General features: G+C 44.7%; 2 protein-coding genes across 3 annotated transcripts in view; both read right to left on the bottom strand.

Annotated features, from left to right (window-relative positions):
* Window positions 1-9506, bottom strand: part of LOC106574164 (kinesin-like protein KIF14) — a 33501-nt gene extending 23995 nt beyond the window's left edge. For both annotated transcript variants that reach the window (XM_014149828.3, XM_014149831.3), the window contains exons 1-18: window positions 9421-9506; window positions 7995-9092; window positions 7529-7783; window positions 7287-7368; window positions 7039-7137; window positions 6812-6864; window positions 6686-6716; window positions 6479-6586; window positions 6231-6347; window positions 4442-4560; window positions 3823-3995; window positions 3051-3198; window positions 2869-2932; window positions 2532-2716; window positions 2232-2334; window positions 1670-1827; window positions 1320-1467; window positions 530-821 (exon numbers count right to left, since the gene is read on the bottom strand). In XM_014149828.3, coding sequence (XP_014005303.3) covers window positions 530-821; window positions 1320-1467; window positions 1670-1827; window positions 2232-2334; window positions 2532-2716; window positions 2869-2932; window positions 3051-3198; window positions 3823-3995; window positions 4442-4560; window positions 6231-6347; window positions 6479-6586; window positions 6686-6716; window positions 6812-6864; window positions 7039-7137; window positions 7287-7368; window positions 7529-7783; window positions 7995-9092; window positions 9421-9482 — 3295 coding nt within the window. In that variant the 5' untranslated portion in view covers window positions 9483-9506. The remainder of the gene's footprint in view (window positions 1-529; window positions 822-1319; window positions 1468-1669; window positions 1828-2231; window positions 2335-2531; window positions 2717-2868; window positions 2933-3050; window positions 3199-3822; window positions 3996-4441; window positions 4561-6230; window positions 6348-6478; window positions 6587-6685; window positions 6717-6811; window positions 6865-7038; window positions 7138-7286; window positions 7369-7528; window positions 7784-7994; window positions 9093-9420) is intronic.
* A 194-nt stretch (window positions 9507-9700) lies between these two features.
* Window positions 9701-18135, bottom strand: ddx59 (DEAD (Asp-Glu-Ala-Asp) box polypeptide 59). Its single transcript, XM_014149834.3, has 7 exons — window positions 16856-18135; window positions 14012-14197; window positions 13550-13639; window positions 13021-13272; window positions 11279-11431; window positions 10281-10409; window positions 9701-10047 (listed from the first exon to the last, which is right to left on the bottom strand). The coding sequence occupies exons 1-7, from the start codon at window positions 17750-17752 to the stop codon at window positions 9781-9783; spliced, it is 1974 nt and encodes a 657-aa protein (XP_014005309.1). The 5' UTR covers window positions 17753-18135; the 3' UTR covers window positions 9701-9780.
* Between the last annotated feature and the right edge of the window lie 1784 nt (window positions 18136-19919).

Genomic DNA, 19919 nt, shown 5'->3' with positions numbered 1-19919 from the left:
TTTGTGCTGGGGACAATAAAAGGCCACTTTAAAACATGCAGTTTTGTCACACAACACAATGACACAGATGTCTCAAGTTGAGGGAGCGTGCAATTGGCATGCTGACTGCAGGAATCTCCAGAGCTGTTGCCAGAAAATTGAATGTTCATTTCTCTACCATAAGTCACCTCTCCAACATCGTTTTAGAGAATTTGGCATCGCGTCCTACCGGCCTCACAACTGCAGATGGGCCTGTAAGTAAGCATTTCACTGCTATTCCACACGTTGTTTCCAAACCATTTGAGGTATAAAATGTGATTTGTTAGCTACCACAATAAGTTATGCCTCTCCTATTATTGTAATAACATCTAATCTCTGATTCATACACTTCACACCTGGTTTGTATTCATTAGTGCAAGCTGTTGCAATGAAAAATGCTTTGCAACGAAAACTAGTTTCTTATTGGACAAGTTCAGGTAGTCCCTCCTCATTTCAGACCGTTTTCTCATGAATACGACCCAGGAGATGAAAGTCCCTAACAATGGTTTACCGTTTTTCGGAGTCCGGCTTCCTTTCAGCGCCAGTTTCCTCTGCATCTCCTCGAGGTCTTTGCCGATCTTCCTCTTCTCTGCCTCAAGGGCCTCCACCACCTTGGCCTGCCGGACGCCGTGGTCGTCCATGGCCCGCCGTGTGGCCTGGGCTTCCATATGGAGGCGGAGACGTGTCTTGTGCGTGTCCACCTCCTGCTCCAGCTCCACCTTGGCCGACTGCAGCTCCTCCATCTTGGAGGCTACCTTCTGCTGGTCCATCTCCCAATGCCGCTTCCTCTCGCTCTCCTCCTCCTGGGGGACGGAAAGCACCGTTGTCGGTGAGTGAAAGAACTAAATGTAGTGGATGTCACGCCAAAAATATTACAACGAATGACTATGCCTGCAAAATGTTAAAGCCAACGACTATGCCTACAACATTTGTAGCCTAGTTCTGTATGGAATGTCGGTTCATTAAGGGACAGAGGTCAGATCATTATCTCCATGCAGCGTCAGAAAATTTGGGAGCGACCAAACCACGTGCTGGTGCAATCAACTGAAAAAGTTAGCGGAAAACATTCTAGAACCCTGACATATGATATACGTTAAATATTTTTACGATGAGTCTGATTTAGCTAGTCGTTATACAATACAGTTAACCCTGCCATAACACCAAATGACTCCCTTCACAGACAGAGAAGACACTATTGTACAGTAAAAAAACAAGGTCTGATGTGAACATGAAGTCATCGCCCTAGACTTGTCAGTGTTTTCAATTCACACATTATGTCGGTAAAGCCATAGTTGACGTACCAGTTCTCTCTCCAGGGCTTTGATCCTGTTCTCATAACAAGCCTTCTGGTCCGACAGCTCCTCCTGGGCCATCTCTTTAGCCCCCAGGATACCCTGCATCATCTCCTCTTTGGCCTTCAGACGCGCCTCCTCGATCTCCTCTTCCAGTCTACATGGAAACAAAACGGACGCCTAGATGTATTAACGAGTTTCAGAATGAGTGCCGTTTTTTTTTTCTTCCCAGTATCACACATTATTAAAGTGAGCATCCACACATCTTTCCACAGAGTACAAATGGGACTCTCAGTTAATCACATTGACGTGTGATAGGAATCATATCAAATCATTTCCGAATCTTGTGATCAACTCACTGTGCTCTTTGAGCGGAGAGCAGCTCGTTTTTGGCAAACTCAAAGTCCTTCTGGCCATCGCCCGCTCCCGTCCAGCACGACACGCGTTTCCCAGACTGCACCTCTGCCGGGTGGTTGAAGCGGAAGTAGTGGTCTCCGCCCAGGATCACCCTGTCGCCCTGGAAACCACCAAGAGAAATACCCCCAAAACACAATCTCAGTCAGGTTTCTAATACTGTGCGTTTTTATTATTAATTTCATGTGTACACAATACGTACACCGACGCGAGGACACAATACGTACAACGACACAATACGTACAACGACACAATACGTACAACGACACAATACGTACAACGACGCGAGGACACAATACGTACAACGACACAATACGTACAACGACACGAGGACACAATACGTACAACGACACAATACGTACAACGACACAATACGTACAACGACGCGAGGACACAATACGTACAACGACGCGAGGACACAATACGTACGACACAATACGTACAACGACGCGAGGACACAATACGTACAACGACACAATACATACAACGACACAAGCCAATACATACATGACACAGGACAGTGATGTCAGAGACCAGGTTCCCGTTGACAAAGGTCTTGGCGTTTTCCACGGGGGTGATGCTGACTTCACCGTTTACGTTGGAAATGACACTGAAAAGGAGAATGTTAGTGAATTCATAACAAAACATGTAAGAATGACAAAAGAGCACTGGAATGGGGGGAATTTCCTGTATGAATGTTTTAAAAAAGCAGCAACAAGTGAGACAGCCAGGACTCATTAGAAGAGTAAATGAGGCTATGGTTTCTGCCCACTAAAACCAGAGTGGTGGTGGGTCGGTTCCCCTCACCAGTGGCGGTCGGCGATAAGGGCCCCAGACAGCTGGATGTCGTGGGGGGACTCGGACTTGTGCTGGCCGACCTCGGTCTGTCCCTCCTTAATCATGTATAACAGCATCTCCGACAGCTGTGGGTCCTCGTTCAGGTTCACCAAGTTGGGCAGTCGGTTGTCCACCGTAAATGTGACGCCCGCTTTCTGATGGGGAGAAGAGAGGGAAGCAGATGAAAAAAGGAGGTGAAGTGATTTTCTGAAATGTGCCAAAAGAATGTGGAAGGTAGGTCGATACAGTAGAGTGAAACACTGATTATGAAGATAAAAGGTCACTTTTAGCTAGGTTATAAGCTGACCTGTAATTCTTCGGTTTCCTCACGTTTGTGTTTCTCTGCCTGTTCCAGCTTCTCTCGCCACGCTCTGACAAGAGGTGAAGGAATCAGATTCAAGTTGAACTAAAAACAGTTGTAGTATTTTTTGCTACATAGCTCACAGAGCCTCTCCGGGACAAGATGTGTGCAGGTTTTATGGTTGTCACCTGTGGGCCTCGGCCATCTCTCTCTCCTGCTGCGTTAGCTGGCTCTTCAGAGCCAAGATCTCCTGCTGGAAGAGGTGCATCTTCTCTGGCTCGATGCCCTGAGAGCTCATCTGAGCTGCCCGTAACTTCTCTACCTCAGCTTTCAGCTCTAGTGACGAAGACCCAAACAAATTACATTGTTACATTTCTGCTAAAACAGAAAAAGTTAGGTGCCATTTTGTATGAGCTTTTGTTACATCACATGTATGACTGTCAAACAGTAACCTACCTTTTTGATACCAGTGGAGGCTGGTGGGAGGAGCTATAGGAGGACGTGCTCATTGTAATGACTGGAATAAATACAACGGAGTGAAACATGGTTCCCATACGTTTGATACAGTTCCATTTATTCCATTCAAGCAATTACAATAAGCCCGTCCACCTATACCTCCTCCCACCAGCCTCCTCTGTTTAATACACATAATATGGTACTAAACCATAAAAAGGTAGATGGTCACAATCTCTGCACCGTTTCCCCTTCCCGTATAAAATAAAGCCTTTGCAAGAGCTCCCCCTAGCGCCAAAAAACAGGAAATGTGGCGTAGCAATTTCCTTTGAATAATACCTTCATGACAGTTGAGATGGCCCCGGCATGATGTGACAGTGTATGAATATGGCCCGAAGGCAAGGTTAGAGCCGGGGCTACTTAATTGAACCTGGTGATGGATGGATGGATGAGAAAAAGATAGAGAGATTGGTGGCAGCATGGAAGGGCGAGGGATGAGGGGCTGACCTCTGATGAGCTTAGCGTTGGTGTCCTCGTTGACCTTGGCCACGTTGATGATCATGCGGGCCTGCTTGGCATACCGCAGCGTGCTCAGGCTCTCCTCCACGTTGCTGCCCGCCGGACTCAGGGTGGCGATCATGGCTGTCTTGGAGTTTCCGCCCAGGCTCTCCTTCAACAGCCTGGACAACAAGGCGACAGAAAAGGGTATTCGGACACGGTGGAGATGCAAACGTTATTCTCGCAAAGCTCTCGACAAAATGACTTACTTCACAAACCTCTCTCGCAATGTTATATGAAACCTGGATGAAATGTAGCTTCACAGAGAGTTGCAAGATGATCTGATATTAGGTGCATGTTTAACAAAAAAATTTTAGGAAAAGTTTATGTGGGGCGGTGCTTTTCCCAGTCACACACACACCCCCCCCCCTCCGCATCTATACAGAAATGACTATTTGTGGATTCTCAGGTTGACTTTCCCACAGAATCACTCTTTCACAGGCTTGATGATACTGTAGTATGGCAGGGTTGGGGTCCATTCCATTTCAATCCAATCTCTCAACTGACTATATTATAATGGAATGGAGCCATCCCATGTCTGTATAAGAGGCATTTATCTTTTACTCACCATGTAAGCACAGCCTCCCTGTAGGGGGTAAAGACCTTCCTCCTAGTCTGGGCCTGCTCTGACAGGGCAGAGATCACCTTCCCCAGGCTCAGCAGGGACTTGTTGATGCTAGCACCTTCCTAGGATACAGACAGGGGAATAGGATGCACAACGCATCACCGGCGGGCAAACTACCTGCCCTCCATGACACCTTTCAGCACCCGGTGTCACAGGAAGGCCAAAAAGATCAAAGACAACAACCTCCTGAGCCACTGCCTGTTCACCCCGCTACCATCCAGAAGGCGAGGTCAGTACAGGTGCATCAAAGCTGGGACCGAGAGACTGAAGAACAGCTTCTATCTCAAGGCCATCAGACTGCTAAACAGCCATCACTAACATAGAGAGGCTGCTGCCTACATGGAGACGTCAATCACTGGCCACTAAACAATGCCACTTTCAATAAGGTTTACATATCTTACATTACTCATTTCACATGTATATACTGTAATTTTATACCATCTATTGCACCTTGCCTATGCTGCTCGGCCATCGCTCATCCATATACTTACATGTACATATTCTCATTCATCCCTTTTAGGTGTGTATTAGGTAGTTGTTGGGGAATTGTTAGATTACCTGTTAGATATTATTGCACGGTCGGAACTAGAAGCACAAGCATTTCACTACACTCGCATTTGCATCTGAAACCATGTGTATGTGACCAATAAAATGTAATTGTGGATTTTCCCATCTAGTACAACTGGCTGTACACTACTGAGGAAGAGTATTTTTAGACCCAGGTGTGTGTGAGACAACAGCCCAGGTGTGTGTGAGACAACAGCCCAGGTGTGTGTGAGACAACAGCCCAGGTGTGTGTGTGACAACAGCCCAGGTGTGTGTGTGACAACAGCCCAGGTGTGTGTGACAACAGTTAATATTCTGTACCAAAATGAACAAATGGCAGGAAACGACGCAATTCCACACAAGAAAACACTTTCTCATTACGGGTAAACCTAGTATGCTGATATCGGTTGCTTTCTGCGGGTAAACCTAGTATGCTGATATCAGTTGCTTTCTGCGGGTAAACCTAGTATGCTGATATCGGTTGCTTTCTGCAGGTAAACCTAGTATGCTGATATCAGTTGCTTTCTGCGGGTAAACCTAGTATGCTGATATCGGTTGCTTTCTGCGGGTAAACCTAGTATGCTGATATCAGTTGCTTTCTGCGGGTAAACCTAGTATGTTGATATCAGTTGCTTTCTGCGGGTAAACCTAGTATGTTGATATCAGTTGCTTTCTGCGGGTAAACCTAGTATGTTGATATCGGTTGCTTTCTGCGGGTAAACCTAGTATGTTGATATCGGTTGCTTTCTGCGGGTAAACCTAGTATGCTGATATCAGTTGCTTTCTGCGGGTAAACCTAGTATGCTGATATCAGTTGCTTTCTACAGGTAAACCTAGTATGCTGATATCGGTTGCTTTCTGCAGGTAAACCTAGTATGCTGATATCAGTTGCTTTCTGCAGGTAAACCTAGTATGCTGATATCGGTTGCTTTCTGCGGGTAAACCTAGTATGCTGATATCGGTTGCTTTCTACGCGTAAACCTAGTATGCTGATATCGGTTGCTTTCTGCATACATATTTACTAAGCAGTACGTTCTAAATAGTACACAGTATGATTAGTACACACTATGGTCCATTTCAGTAAGTAGTAGGTAAGGACAGACTTGGGACACGGTGTCTATGACCATTGAAAATGTGGATGAGTAAAAAAAAGCAGTGGAAACACAGTGGTGTAGAGTGTGCTCACCATGAGGCGGTCACCGCTGGTCTGGGCTGAGGAGCAGCGCTCGCTGCCGGCCAAGTCCACCAGGTTGATCCTGCTGGTGATCCTGTGGTCGTGTTCTTCCCCCTCCACAAACTCAGTCTACACACACACACACATGAAATGTGTGTATTCAAACAGAAACATGCTATATATTCCCTAGAGGTAGATTGTAGAGATGCACTGGACAGTGACGCTAAAACACACAAAGACAGAGGGCCGGCGTGGTTCACCTTGGTCTGGGTCATAACCAGGGTGAAGACAGAGTGGGATCGGGAGCTCTTGTCGTTCATGCCTGTGGCTGCAGTGGCTCGCTGCTTGTTCCCAAGCTCCAGCCAACCCTGGAAACAGGAAGAGGAAAGAGTGGGAATTCATCACTTTACTAAGGGTTCAAAAAGTGGTAATCAGTGTTCAGAAACCATGTCTGTAAAGCACCTTACCTGAATGTCTTCATAGGAGCTCACCACGTTCCTGAAGAAAACATACAGTCACTGAGTGAATCCTTAAGACTAGCAAGCCATCATTACATCTGACAAGACATTCATGGAAACCAAAGGTTTGCTCACGTGGACAGCTCAGCAACATAAGGCCCGTCGACTGGATGTTCCCTCACCCTCAGCTAGAAACACAGAGAGCATTGTCATTACTAAGATCATTTAGTAGAATGGAAGTAAAAATGGCTTTGAAAATCAGCACAGAACACATTAATTAATAGACCTGTTTAATGAAAATCTCATAGGTTTTAAAAGGCATTGTCCATATGGTGTATATCTAGGCATTTTGTACTACTCACAGGCAACCTCTTGTGGTTTTGTTCATCCCTGACGACGAGCAAGTCATGGATTTTCTCATTGTACACCTCGAAGTAGCTCATCCCCAGATGACATGTGACCTGTTATACAACAGCCAAGTTGTTGTGAGCGCTTGATTGAGTAAGATTTCTAATGTATTCATTGCACATGGCAAATAACCTAAAAACAAATGCTTTACATGACAACTGGACAGAATCAACAAAGTGTATATCTTGGTATGAATTTTAACCTGATTGTCAACTGACAGCCGAGAAAAGAGCTCCTGGCAGAACCTTGGTGTTAGCCCTGCCTCCTCCCCGAAACCCATCATACTGCAGAACGATAGGGAAACATCGTCCAATTTCACACATTTGGATGCAACAGTTTACTTACTAACTTCAAAAGGAGACTCGTGACAACACAAAAATCAGCTAGTGTGTGTGTGTGAGAAGAGAAAAGAGAGTGAGAAAGAAAGAACAGAGTGAGGCGTACGTGTAGGACTTCCCCGACCCAGTTTGACCGTAAGCAAACAGGCAGGTGTTGAACCCCTCAAAGGCCCTCTCCAGAAGAGGCTTGGCCAGTTTTTCATACACCGTCTGCTGGCTGGCAAAGCCAGGGTCGCTTTTATCCACGGAGCAGAAGGAGAAGTCATATGTGAAGGCATGCCTCTGCTTGGTGTCTGGATGTTGAACAACAGTCTCCTGGTTATCCATGAAGATCACCTGTGATGCTTTCTCTGTCTTCTCCCTGAAAGCAAATGTAAGGCAGATATTGGGTCATTTTTTTACATCACTGATTAGGCCTAATGGATAAAGAAGCAAATTAGTATGATGACTCTTGTTGCAGTTAAAGAAGGGGGCCATATTTATGCCAAACAGATGTTTAGTTAGAGCTGGATGAATCCGATTTCAATGAAAAACAAATTAAATCAAATAGATATACAAATATTTTTTTTTACCTGGTGTTGAATGGCCTCACCCGGACCGCAACTGTCACAGCACTGTTCTCCATCTTCAGGGTATCCGGTTTGGATCGGACCAAAGGCTCGGTGGAGACATAGGATGTTGGTACAGGGGTAGAGGACCTCGCCACGTTTACATCGCTATGGATCGAGTTCTTTCTCACCTGAGCTGGCGGAAACGTCGAGGCCACGTTCGCTCCTTGACTACTGAGCGGAAACTTCTTGGAACGGTGAATTGCACCGGGTTTTGCAGCCTCCACGGTCACCTGTGCGTGCTTCTTTAGCCTCTCTAGGCTTGTCGTTTTTACAGCCCCCACTTTTTGGCCCTTTTTCCCAGCCAACCTCTCAAAGGCATCCTTCTTTGCCGTGATTTTCTCGAAAGGAGTCTTTCTCGTGGGTGTTGAAAAAGTTTTGGTCTGGTCCTCTGGTTTTGTCACGTCTACTTTACCCGGGGTTGCTGGTTGTTTTGGCGTAAATCTAGACGGAAACCTTTCGACTCCTTTAGTTGGGGTGTTTAAAAGGTTAACAGCTTCTCTCGATTGACTTTTAGATGAGGTGTCCCTAAGACTAAATGACCGTAATACACCTGCATTTCCTGTCGTTCGGGGGTTTGATTCAGAGAGACCTTTAGACTGATTAGAGTCGGTACCGCTGACCCAGCGTTGTCTAGAGCCCTCTGCTTTGCCCATGTCATTACCTGCGCTTTTGTCAATTGAACCTGTTCTGGTTCTGCGTTGCAACGACAGTGTTTTCTCAGATGCAGGTGTGCTATTCGGAGTCATATCCATAGTGTTTTCACTTCTCGTTTTGTCGCCGTTAGCACCCGTTTTGCTCCTCTGAAGGGCGAGTCGGCCAAGAACCGGAGTGTCATTCTTCTGGCCTCTGCTTTTTGACAGGCCAGAGATAACACAGGTCGTGTTTAGCTCCTTGGTTTTATCCAATGATCTCGTATCGTCACTTTTTACATTTTTTCGCGGAACTTCAACGCTGATCTTTGAAGCTTTTCGGGTTTTCGCGTCAGGGTCCCTTGGTGTCAAGACATTATCATAAAAAGCGGTGTGCTTTTTCTTTGGTATCGAGTATAAAGACATGGCACTGTAGAGATTTAAAATATGGTTAAAAAAAAAAATACAAATCCTTCGTCAATTAAATGTTTCCAACGTTATCCGTAGAAATAGCTATTAAAATTGCACATCTTCCCCTGCAAAAAGTTAACGTTAGCTTTATTTACAAGTGGATAATTGTAATGAAACAGGAACTAGCTAGCTCGCCAACTCAATGTATTTTGTTTAGTTGGTTGGCGACGTTAGCTTAGCTAACTAGCTAAAAGAAAGCACATTAAAGCCGAGAATGATAATCCGATCAGTTTACTTAATAAAATAGTATAATTTGGACATTGAATATATGCCAGCTATCTACTTACTCCTGAAGACAGGAGATTGAAGTCAGTTTTGTTTGTTGACTTCGCTTCTGCGCCGCGGCCATTTCAAACTCCTATCAGCGACTTGCTATTGGCTAGACAGAAATTACGTCACCGTCCACAGCAAAACAATGCAGTGCCTGTGTTTGACAGGTAGATGGCAGTATTTACAAAATGCACAACTATATATATATATATATATATATATATATATTATATATATATATATTTATATATATATATATATATAAAAACAAAGTGTCAACTCGAAATTACAACTCAATCAAGTTCATATAAATTTATTCACATTTTACAAATTACCCAGATATACACACAAAGTAGCATAATAACGAGTGCATCTGTCTATCTCTTTGAGCTCCTGTTGTGTTTCCGGATGATGTCGAGGAGGTTGTTCTTGGTGACCATGATGTCATCCTCCCCCCTTTGCTTGGCTTTCTGTTTGTCCCTCCTCTGCTGCTCATGGAGGTGGGGGGAGTTGAGAAGCTGGGGTGGAAGCTGGGAACCTGTGGGCTTCACCCGGTTCACCACCTCCAGGAACAGACGTTTGTTGTCGTTGTTGACAAACGTGATGGCCGTGCCCCGGTGACCCAGTCTGCCTGCTCTGCCCACCTGAGAGGAAGGAGTGTAAAAAAAGTCACACCGGACAGAAACATTTGCAATGTCACCTGAGTAGCCCCCCCCCCCTACACACACACACTTTCATCCATTTGTAGACAATACAGAAAAGTTTCTGTGCCAGATGCTCCCTCCAAGATGCAAGAAGATATTGTCTCAGACATTGATTTTGTATGACAAAAGCACACCAGATTTATCCCATTCACAACAATAGCAAATTGACCCACCTGATGAACATACTCATCCATGTTGGGTGGCATGTCAAAGTTGACCACCAGTTTGACGTTGACCAGGTCGAGCCCTCTGCCCAGAACGCCAGTGCTGACCACCACTTCAAAGTCCCCTTCAAGTAGACCCTGAGGAGGAGGTACAAAACAGCTTAACGGTATAATAATCTTTATGGAAGTACATTGCCTTTGTCCAGCTTTTCTGTTTGAGCCATAATAGCCAGACCTTGGCCCGTATTCATAAAGCATGTCAGAGTAGGAGCACTGATCTAGGATCAGGTCGTTCCCCCCCCCCCCCCCCCCCCCTTATCCATGTAATCCAATTAAATATGATATTTAAAAAGGCTAAACTGATCCTGGTGCTGTGGTAACCAAACTTTTGAGTCGAGACCACTTTGAGGCAAAATGAGATCTACCGCTCAGACTTAAACTTATTCAACATTAGCCTATGAAAAACAGTTCTGTAACCATGAGGTTTGTGCAGTAAGCTATACGCCTAATACAGTATCACTGCATATTGTCTATACTTAATGCCCTGCCAATGTTATTCTCAGACCATTTTAAAATGATAGAAACAAAAATAAATTGTAGGTATATGATCACACTGGTAATAGATCATTTGTTGTATAACTTGTGAGGCACAGATGAATGACCATAAATGTAAATCATTTGCTTTCTTTATGTTACTGGACTAATGGTGCCTGCCCCTGATTGTCAGTCTCAACGAAAGGAGAGCATCAGTGGGGCCTCCTCTCACCGTCGGATCTAGTGTGTATGGTACAGTACTGTCCAGTATCCAGGGAAACCCTTTGAACATTCCACTGAATACACCTCGAGGGTACTACGTAAATGACAACATTTCTTAATGTTTTAAATCTGTAAATGAAAATGAGTGTTTATCATTGGACAAGTCCTGGCACTCCCTTTCCTTGTTCCAGTCTGTCATGTTCCGTTTGATGCTAATGAATAAAGAAAAACCTGGCTGCCACAGGCCTCACCTTGAGGATGCGGTTGCGTTCCCACTGGGTCTTGTCTGAGTGGATGGCCACCGCGTTGAGGCCCATGATCTTCTTCACGGCCTCACACAGTAGGTCCGCCCCAAGTTTACAGTCCACAAACACAACCACCGGAGGCTGGTACAGCTTTCCATCCTGGGTGGGCAAAACAAAGACAGGTAATGATGATAGATAAAATACATTACATTGAACATCTCATTCCAAAATCATGGGCATTAATATGGAGTTGGTCCCCTCTTTGCTGCTATAACAGCCTCCATTCTTATGGGAAGGCTTTCTACTAGATGTTGGAACATTGCTGCTGGAGACTTGCTTCCATTCAGCCACAAGAGCATTAGTGAGGTTGGGCACTGATGTTGGGCGATTAGGCCTGGCTGGCAGTCGACGTTCCAATTCATCCCAAAGGTGTTCAATGGGGCTGAGGTCAAGTTCTTCCACACCGATCTCGACAAACCGTTAAATTCTCCGCAACAGCTCTGATGGACATTCCTGCAGTCTGCATGCGAATTGCACGCTCCCTCCAAACTTGAGACATCTGTGGTGTTGTGTGACAAAACAGAACATTTTAGAGTGGCCTTTTATTGTCCCCAGCACAAGGTGCACCTGTGTATTGACTATGCTGTTTAATCAGCTTCTTCATATGCCACAGCTGTCAGGTGGATCTTGGCAAAGGAGAAGTAAACAAACAAATTTGTGCACAAAGTTTTAGAGAAGCTTTTTGTACGCAATAAACAGTTTCTGGGATCTTTTATTTCAGCTCATATTGGGTTTATATTTTTGTTCAGTATAGAAGAAAGTCTATTTAAATTGTTGGAAAATAGACTGTGGGTTGCAGGTCAAATATAGGAGTACAAGTCAACATCCCCCTGGATGGTAACATTGATCTAAGCAGATCTAATGCCATTTCTCCAACGGGTCTGTGAAAGCACAGCCTCTTCCCGCTCCCTACCTTATATAGATGGCATGAACCGTTGCTCAGTTTCCTGGAGCAAAGCCATGGCTGAGGGCCCACCCATTTCCTCTGGAGAGGGGGGGCAGGGCTGCAGCGACTGCTGTCTTAATATGGTCCAGTGGGAGTCTTCAGGAATTCCCACTTTTGACAGAGTTAAAAGAGATTCTCCAGTACTTTCGTATAATTTTTAGCCAGTAGCACTCACAAGCTAAAAGTAGTCGCAGAAAACTGAGTACTACATCACATGCAGATATGTGCACCACGTCATTGCTCTGTCTCACTATGCTGTGTGTGAATCTTGCTGGCAGTCACTCAAATGCAGAGAGACTGAAGCTCATTGGGTAGAACTCTATTTGCTAGGGGGCTGGCCTACGTGGGGGAAAACGTAAGGTAAACGGCACAGCACAGATTCAAGAAAAACAGTTGCTTTCAAACTAGGGATTACACATTGACACATCCAGCCCAAAGCGGGAGGTTTAAAAAATACATAGTAGTTACCAACGTTTCGGAGCAGGTCTTTAACACTCCTTGCTGAGAGCATATGCTTTATGACACTATACAGAAAATGCCAGTAACCTGTAATTAAAATTCCCAAATTAACATTAAAATGTCATTTACACCTGGGTTGTGTTCATGAGGCCACGCTACGGATAACATTTTAAATTATTTTACAACAAAACAAAAACTCCCTGTTTCAGTCTGTTTTCTTCCGTTTGCTGCCTAATGAACACAACCCAGTACACTGAAGAAAAGCTATTGAAAAATCACCTACATTTAAAATCTCAAAGAGCTTCTTCTTCTTGGAGGGCTCCTCCACCCAGAGCACTATCTGGCGGATGTCGGCGCAGGGCTGGTTCCTGTCCCCGATGGCGATACGTACCGGGTCCTGGGTCAGTCGGGCTGCCAGCTGCTCTGTGCCCTTGGGGATGGTGGCAGATGTTAGCAGGGTCTGGTGCTCCTCCGGGATGTTCTCTAGAACCTTCAGGATCTGCTGCTGAAAGCCCATCTTCAGCATGGTGTCTGCCTGCACTCATAAGAGGACAAATTATTTTGAATTCTGCTGAACAATGTCGAAATAGTATTACTGGTACACGGGATGGGGATCAATCCCATTTCAATTTAAGTCAATCTACAAAAATGTGCTCTTTTGCCAACTCTGGTACATTTACATCGATGTGAATATTGAAATGTTGATTAATGTGCACAGTCCTTGTCAAACAAAAGGGCAGGGGCCTTTTAAATCATTTCAAAATGACTGCACAATAGTGTTCTTAATTAATGCTATGAGAAGGCATATTTACCTCATCAACCACCACAACCCTCACTCCATCCAGCTGCACTGCCTTCTGTTTCAGGATCTCCAGCAGTCGTCCTGGGGTAGCAATTATTATCTAGAAGGCAATTAAGAGAAAAACAAACAGTTTGGTTAGTCAAACTGTATTAATTAAATAAATGAACTTAATGTTTCTTATGGCAAGTGGTAACTGTACTTTGCACATAGATAGAATTGAGACAGGCCTATTTGCATCAGTTTTTGAATGACTGTATTCTTCCTTTCTCATGGCTATCTGCATAGTATAGCCTATCATTTGAAATTGTAGCTAAGCTATAGAGGGCCTTCATTGCAAGGTTATGGGAATTTAATATTGACATACTGTAGAAAATGTCTGGTAAACATTGACTTAATATTGTCCAGTACACTCTTTGAAACATTAACGTAACAATTGTACAGCATCATGAGAAACGTTGAGGTACCGTTGTACCTTGATGGTGCTCTTGAGGCGGTGGAGCTGCGGGGGCAGGGGCATGCCTCCCACCAGCAGGCCAGTCCTCATGTTAGGTAGGCCCAGCACCAGCTCCTTGGTCTGCCTCTCGATCTGGATGGCCAGCTCCCTGGTGGGGGTCAGGATGAGAGCCGCCGGACCACCGAGACCACCCTCCACTAGCCTCTGATTGGGGAGGAATCAAGACAATATTTATAAACAAAAAATAGATTTTTGGTCTTAGGGTAGCAAAATTCTGGTAACTTCCACACTTTTTAGGTTTTCATTTCTGGAAACAACCCTAGTGTTAGGCTCCGTAAGGGTTAGGCTCTGTAAGGGTAGGGTTAAGGTTAAAGTTTTACATCAGATTTTTGGGGAGAGAAATTCTGCTACTTCCAGCTTGCTTTGCAGCTAGGCCCAAAAGTGATAATCACACTATCAGGATGCCACAGTCTGCTCCTACCAGACCAATATATAGTCCAATGAATTACATCACACAAAGCCACGTAAAATGCTTAAAGGTTAGATCTACTTGTTTTCCCCACATACAGCAGTAGAAATTAACTTAATGTTTCTTATGGTAAGTGGTAACTGTACTTTACACAGAATTGAGACAAGCCTATTTGCATCAGTTTTTGAATGGCTGCAGTCTTCCTTTCTCATGGCTATCTGCATAGTATAGCCTATCATTTGAAATTGTAGCTAAGCTATAGAACATAAAACAGGCCTGTGCATATGAATTACTCATCGCTGTTGCTTCAAGGAGACCCAGTGAGGGACCGGTTCAGAACTGGGTTAACAGCTGTGCTGGATTTTCAAAGTTTAGCCGAGGTACTTCTTGCTGAAAACGGTGCCAACAGTGAGGTTGAAATACAGCAAACTGTCTGAAGTATTTGTTATAGAGTCCTTTCTGACCTTGATGTGCCTTTTTTTGGGGGGTTTCTTTTTTTGTTCAACTTTAAAAAGTTCCTCCTTTGTTACTCAATATTGTGAGAAAAATCATTCCAGTATTTTTCACAACCATGAAACCAAAAAGGTATCATGAAAGATAAACACTAAGGAGCTTTTCACACTACAACCGAGCCTGTACAAAGCTGTACTCGGTACAGTTGAAGTCGGAAGTTTACATACACCTTAGCCAAATACATTTAAACTCAGTTTTACACAATTCCTGACATTATCTCCTAGTAGAAATTCTGTCTTCGGTCAGTTACGATCACCAATTTATTTTAAGAATGTGAAATGTCATTATAATAGTAGAGAAGGATTTATTTCAGCTTTTCTTTCTTTCATCACATTCCCAGTGGGTCAGAAGTTTACATACACTCAATGTGTTTGTTAGCATTGCCTTTAAATTGTTTAACTTGGGTCAAACATTTCAGGTAGTCTTCCACAAGCTTCCCACAATAAGTTGGGTGAATTTTGGCCCATTCCTCCTGACAGAGCTGGTGTAACTGAGTCAGGTTTGTAGGCCTCCTTGCGCGCAGACACTTTTTCAGTTCTGCCCACAAATTTATGGGATTGAGGTCAGGGCTTTGATGGCCACTCCAATACCTTGACTTTGTTGTACTTAAGCCATTTTGCCACAGCTTTGGAAGTATGCTTGGGGTCATTGTCCATTTGGAAGACCCATTTGCGACCAAGCTTTAACTTCCTGACTGATGTCTTGAGATGTTGCTTCAATAAATCCACATAATTTTCCTTCCTCATGATGCCATTTATTTTGCGAAGTAAACCAGTCCCTCATGCAGCAAAGCACCCCCACAACATGATGCTGCCACCCCCGTGCTTCACGGTTGGGATGGTGTTCTTTGGCTTGCAAGCCTCCCCCTTTTTCCTCCAAACATAACGATGGTCACTATGGCCAAACAGTTTGTTTCATCAGACCAGAGGACATTTCTCCAAAAAGTACGATCTTTGTCCCCATGTGCAGTTGCAAACCGTAGTCTGACTTTTTTATGCTGGTTTTGGAGCAGTGGCTTCTTCCTTGCTGAGCGGCCTTTCAGGTTATGTCGATATAGGACTCGTTTTACTGTGGATATAGATACTTTTGTACCGGTTTCCTCCAGCATCTTCACAAGGTGCTTTGCTGTTGTTCTGGGATTGATATGCACTTTTCGCACCAAAGTACGTTCATCTCTAGGAGACAGAACGCATCTCCTTCCTGAGTGGTATGACGGCTACGTTGTCCCATGGTGTTTATACTTGCGTACTATTGTTTGTACAGATGAACGTGGTGCCTTCAGGCATTTGGAAATTGGTCTCAAGGATGAACCAGACTCCTTGGAGGTCTACAATGTTTTTTCTGAGGTCTTGGCTGATTTATTTAGATTTTCCCATGATGTCAAGCAAAGAGGCACTGAGTTTGAAGGTAGGCCTTGAAATACATCCACAGATACACCTCCAATTGATGTGAATTAGCCTAACAGAAGCTTCTAAAGCCATGACATCATTTTCTGGAATTTCCCAAGCTGTTTAAAGGCACAGTCAACTTAGTGTATGTAATCTTCTGACCCACTGGAATTGTGATAATTATAAGTGAAATAATCTGTCTGTCAACAATTGTTGGAAAAATTACTTGTGTCATGCACAAAGTAGATGTCCTAACCAACTTGCCAAAACTATAGTTTGTTTTCAAGAAAGTATGTGGAGTAGTTGAAAAACTACTTTAATGACTCCAACCTAAGTGTATGTAAACTTCCCACTTCAACTGTAGCTATGCATCCACCATAGTTGCTGAAAATGTCAATGTGAAAAGAAAACTTTCAGACCCAGCATAGTTCAGTTCAGTGTGATAATACAGTGTAATAATCAAGCCAGCCACAAGACTGTATTTCACTGTACCTTCAAAGCACACACTACTACTGGCAGCAGAAAGGCCACCGTCTTCCCAGAACCTGTGTCAGCACTGGCAATCACGTCCCTGCCAGCCAAGCCAACAGGCACCATCTGCATCTGAACAGGGGTGGGAGCCTCATACCCTGCCTTCTTCAGGTTGGCACTAAGAGTCGAGGGAAGGTTACATTGCTCAAACTCTATGATGGGCCTGCCCACCTCACTGCCCTCTGTCACAATGCCCAGCTCCTGTTTTACCCGCTGCACTTGCTCCTCTGTCAACCCAGAGATAAATGCATCTTCCTTGTAGGAATAGTCCTTGTATACATCCTCAACACTATTGCCAGCTCTGTCAACGGCTGGCTGTCCACATTGTGAAGTCCTCTTCTCCTCTGTGTCATCACGTTTAAAGGCATCTTCCCCTGTGCCCATGCCCATTTTAGCCAGGTGACTGGCCTTGCACTCTAGGCTGCACACATCATTGTCAGTGCTGTCGCAGATGTACTCCCCGAAGCGAGCACACATGACGCAGACGGGCTCCCCTGGTTCGGGCCATCTCTGGCTCTTTCTGAAGGATTTTACAGGCTCCTCTTCTTCGCTTTCCTCGGTGCTGGACTCAGACTCTGAGGACTGTTGGTCCTCTGGTGCTCGTACAGGACAACCCTGCTCCAGTCTTGGAAGGTGTGTGTCCTGGTAATCAGGCTTCGCCTGTGTCTCAGTGTTCATGTCTGTCTCTACACTCTCATAGGGAGCTGTAGTGGAAGTCTGAAGGCTGGGGTTGGGGGGTTGTCCTGTGCCATCATTGCCTTCATTTTCTCCGTCCTGGCTCACCTTGCACTTCTTCTTAAGCACCTGACTTGTGTTGTCTGTTGGTCTCTTCACTTTCAGTGCTCTTGGCATAAACATGTTTCCAAAGTATTATTCTAAAGAGCATGAATGGGTGTGACAGACTGTTACGAATATAATATTCACGATGTTTAACGTCAATCAAAGACTATCTCAGTGATAATGCCACCTGCACACAGATGAGTGGGCATCAGCTAGACAACGCTAGTAACTTCAAGCCTAGCCAGCTAGCGATACAAAACAACACCAGGTTTTGGCGCAATTACATTGCGATTTAATGACCAAATCGACGCAAGTAAACCCACAAAACGAATTATTAATTGCTGGTGAAAAACACAAAGATATCGAACTAAACTGAAGCTAACACCCAAACTGAAGCTAGCTAACGAGCATAAAGCATCTTATCCAACGTCGACTCACTCAGAAAGTTGACTCATGTTGATGACGTCTCTAGTCTTTTTCTTCTTCTTTGGGTTTTATGGCGAACTACACGCAAAATATGTGTTTTCGCCACCAACTGAACGGGGGTGTAAACATTTACAAAAAATAAATAAAATCCATATGGGGGAAAGGAAAATGTATATGAATCCACGCAAACTACAAAATAAAATCTGCATATTGGATTAGTATTTTTTTTCAATCTAATTAAATAGTTTTTTTGTTTATCATATTACTCCAGTGCTAGCCTCTCTACACTGGCTTCCTGTTAAGGCAAGGGCTGATTTCAAGTTTTACTGCTAACCTACAAAGCATTACATGGGCTTGCTCCTCCCTATCCAATTTGGTCCTGCCGTACATACCTACAGGTAGGCTACAACCCCAAAGGGGGGCACCAACCCAGACAGGAAGATCACGTGAGTCACTAGAATTTCTAAGCAAACATTATTATTTTTTATTTTTTATTTTTTAACATTTTAGTCATTTAGCAGACGCTCTTATCCAGAGCGACTTACAGTAGTGAATGCATACATTTCATACCATCATTTTTTTTTTCCTGTGCTGGCCCCCCGTGGGAATCAAACCCACAACCCTGGCATTGCAAACACCATGCTCTACCAACTGAGCTACAGGGAGCTCTATTTTTATGGAATGGTCTGCCTACCCATGTGAGAGACGCAGACTCAGTCTCAACCTTTAAGTCTTTATTGAAGACTCATCTCTTCAGTAGTTCCTATGATTGAGTGTAGTCTGGCCCAGGAGTGTGAAGGTGAACGGAAAGGCACTGGAGCAACAAACCGCCCTTACTGTCTCTGCCTGGCCGGTTCCCCTCTCTCCACTGGGATTCTCTGCCTCTAACCCTATTTTCTTTTCACCTTTATTTAACTAGGCAAGTCAGTTAAGAAGAAATTCTTATTTTCAATGACAGCCTAGGAACAGTGGGTTAACTGCCTTGTTCAGGGGCAGAACGACAGATTTTTACCTTGTCAGCTCAGGGATTCAATCTTGCAACCTTTCGGTTACTAGTCTAACACTCTAACCACTAGGCTACCTGCCGCACCTATTACAGGGGCTGAGTCACTGGCTGTCTTTCTTTCTCTCTTTCTCTTCCATGCCGTCCCTGGGAGGGGTGCGTCACTTGAGTGGGTTGAGTCACTGACGTGGTCTTCCAGTCCGAGTTGGCGCCCCCCTTTGTGTTGTGCCGTGGCGGATATCTTTGTGGGCTATACTCGCCCTTGTCTCAGGATGGTAAGTTGGTGGTTGAAGTTATCCCTCTAGTGGTGTGGGGGCTGTGCTTTGGCAAAGTGGGTGGGGTTATATCCTGCCTGTTTGGCCCTGTCCGGGGGTATCATCGGATGGGGCTACAGTGTTTCCTGACCCCTCCTGTCTCAGCCTCCAGTATTTATGCTGCAGTAGTTTATGTGCCGGGGGGCTAGGGTCAGTCTGTTGTATCTGGAGTATTTCTCCTGTCTTATCCGGTGTCCTGTGTGAATTTAAGTATGCTCGCTCTAATTTTCTCTCTTTCTCGCTCTCTTTCTCGCTCTCTTTCTTTCTCTCTCTCAGAGGACATGAGCCCTAGGACCATGCCTCAGGACTACCTGGCCTGATGACTCCTTGCTGTCCCCAGTCCACCTGGCCATGCTGCTGCTCCAGTTTCAACTGTTCTGCCTGTGGCTATGGAACCCTGAACTGTTCACCGGACGTGCTACCTGTCCCAGACCTGCTGTTTTCAACTCTCTAGAGACAGCAGGAGCGGTAGAGATACTCTGAATGATCAGCTATGAAAAGT

Source organism: Salmo salar, chromosome 16, assembly GCF_965601325.2.
Source record: "Salmo salar chromosome 16, fSalSal1, whole genome shotgun sequence".
Classification (NCBI taxonomy): Eukaryota; Metazoa; Chordata; class Actinopteri; order Salmoniformes; family Salmonidae; genus Salmo; species Salmo salar.
Note: the sequence above shows the minus strand (reverse complement) of the source record. Positions and strands in the feature narration are given on the sequence as shown.

Bases quoted from the DNA above. Each gene is read 5' to 3' on its own strand.
- ddx59 (XM_014149834.3), bottom strand. From the start codon at position 17,752: ATGTTTATGCCAAGAGCACTGAAAGTGAAGAGACCAACAGACAACACA. The intron at 10,410-11,278 runs GTGAGGCCTGTG...CCTCCTCCTCAG, and splicing joins AACGCAACCGCATCCTCAAG to GGTCTACTTGAAGGGGACTT. The intron at 10,048-10,280 runs GTGGGTCAATTT...CCTTCCTCTCAG, and splicing joins TGGATGAGTATGTTCATCAG to GTGGGCAGAGCAGGCAGACT.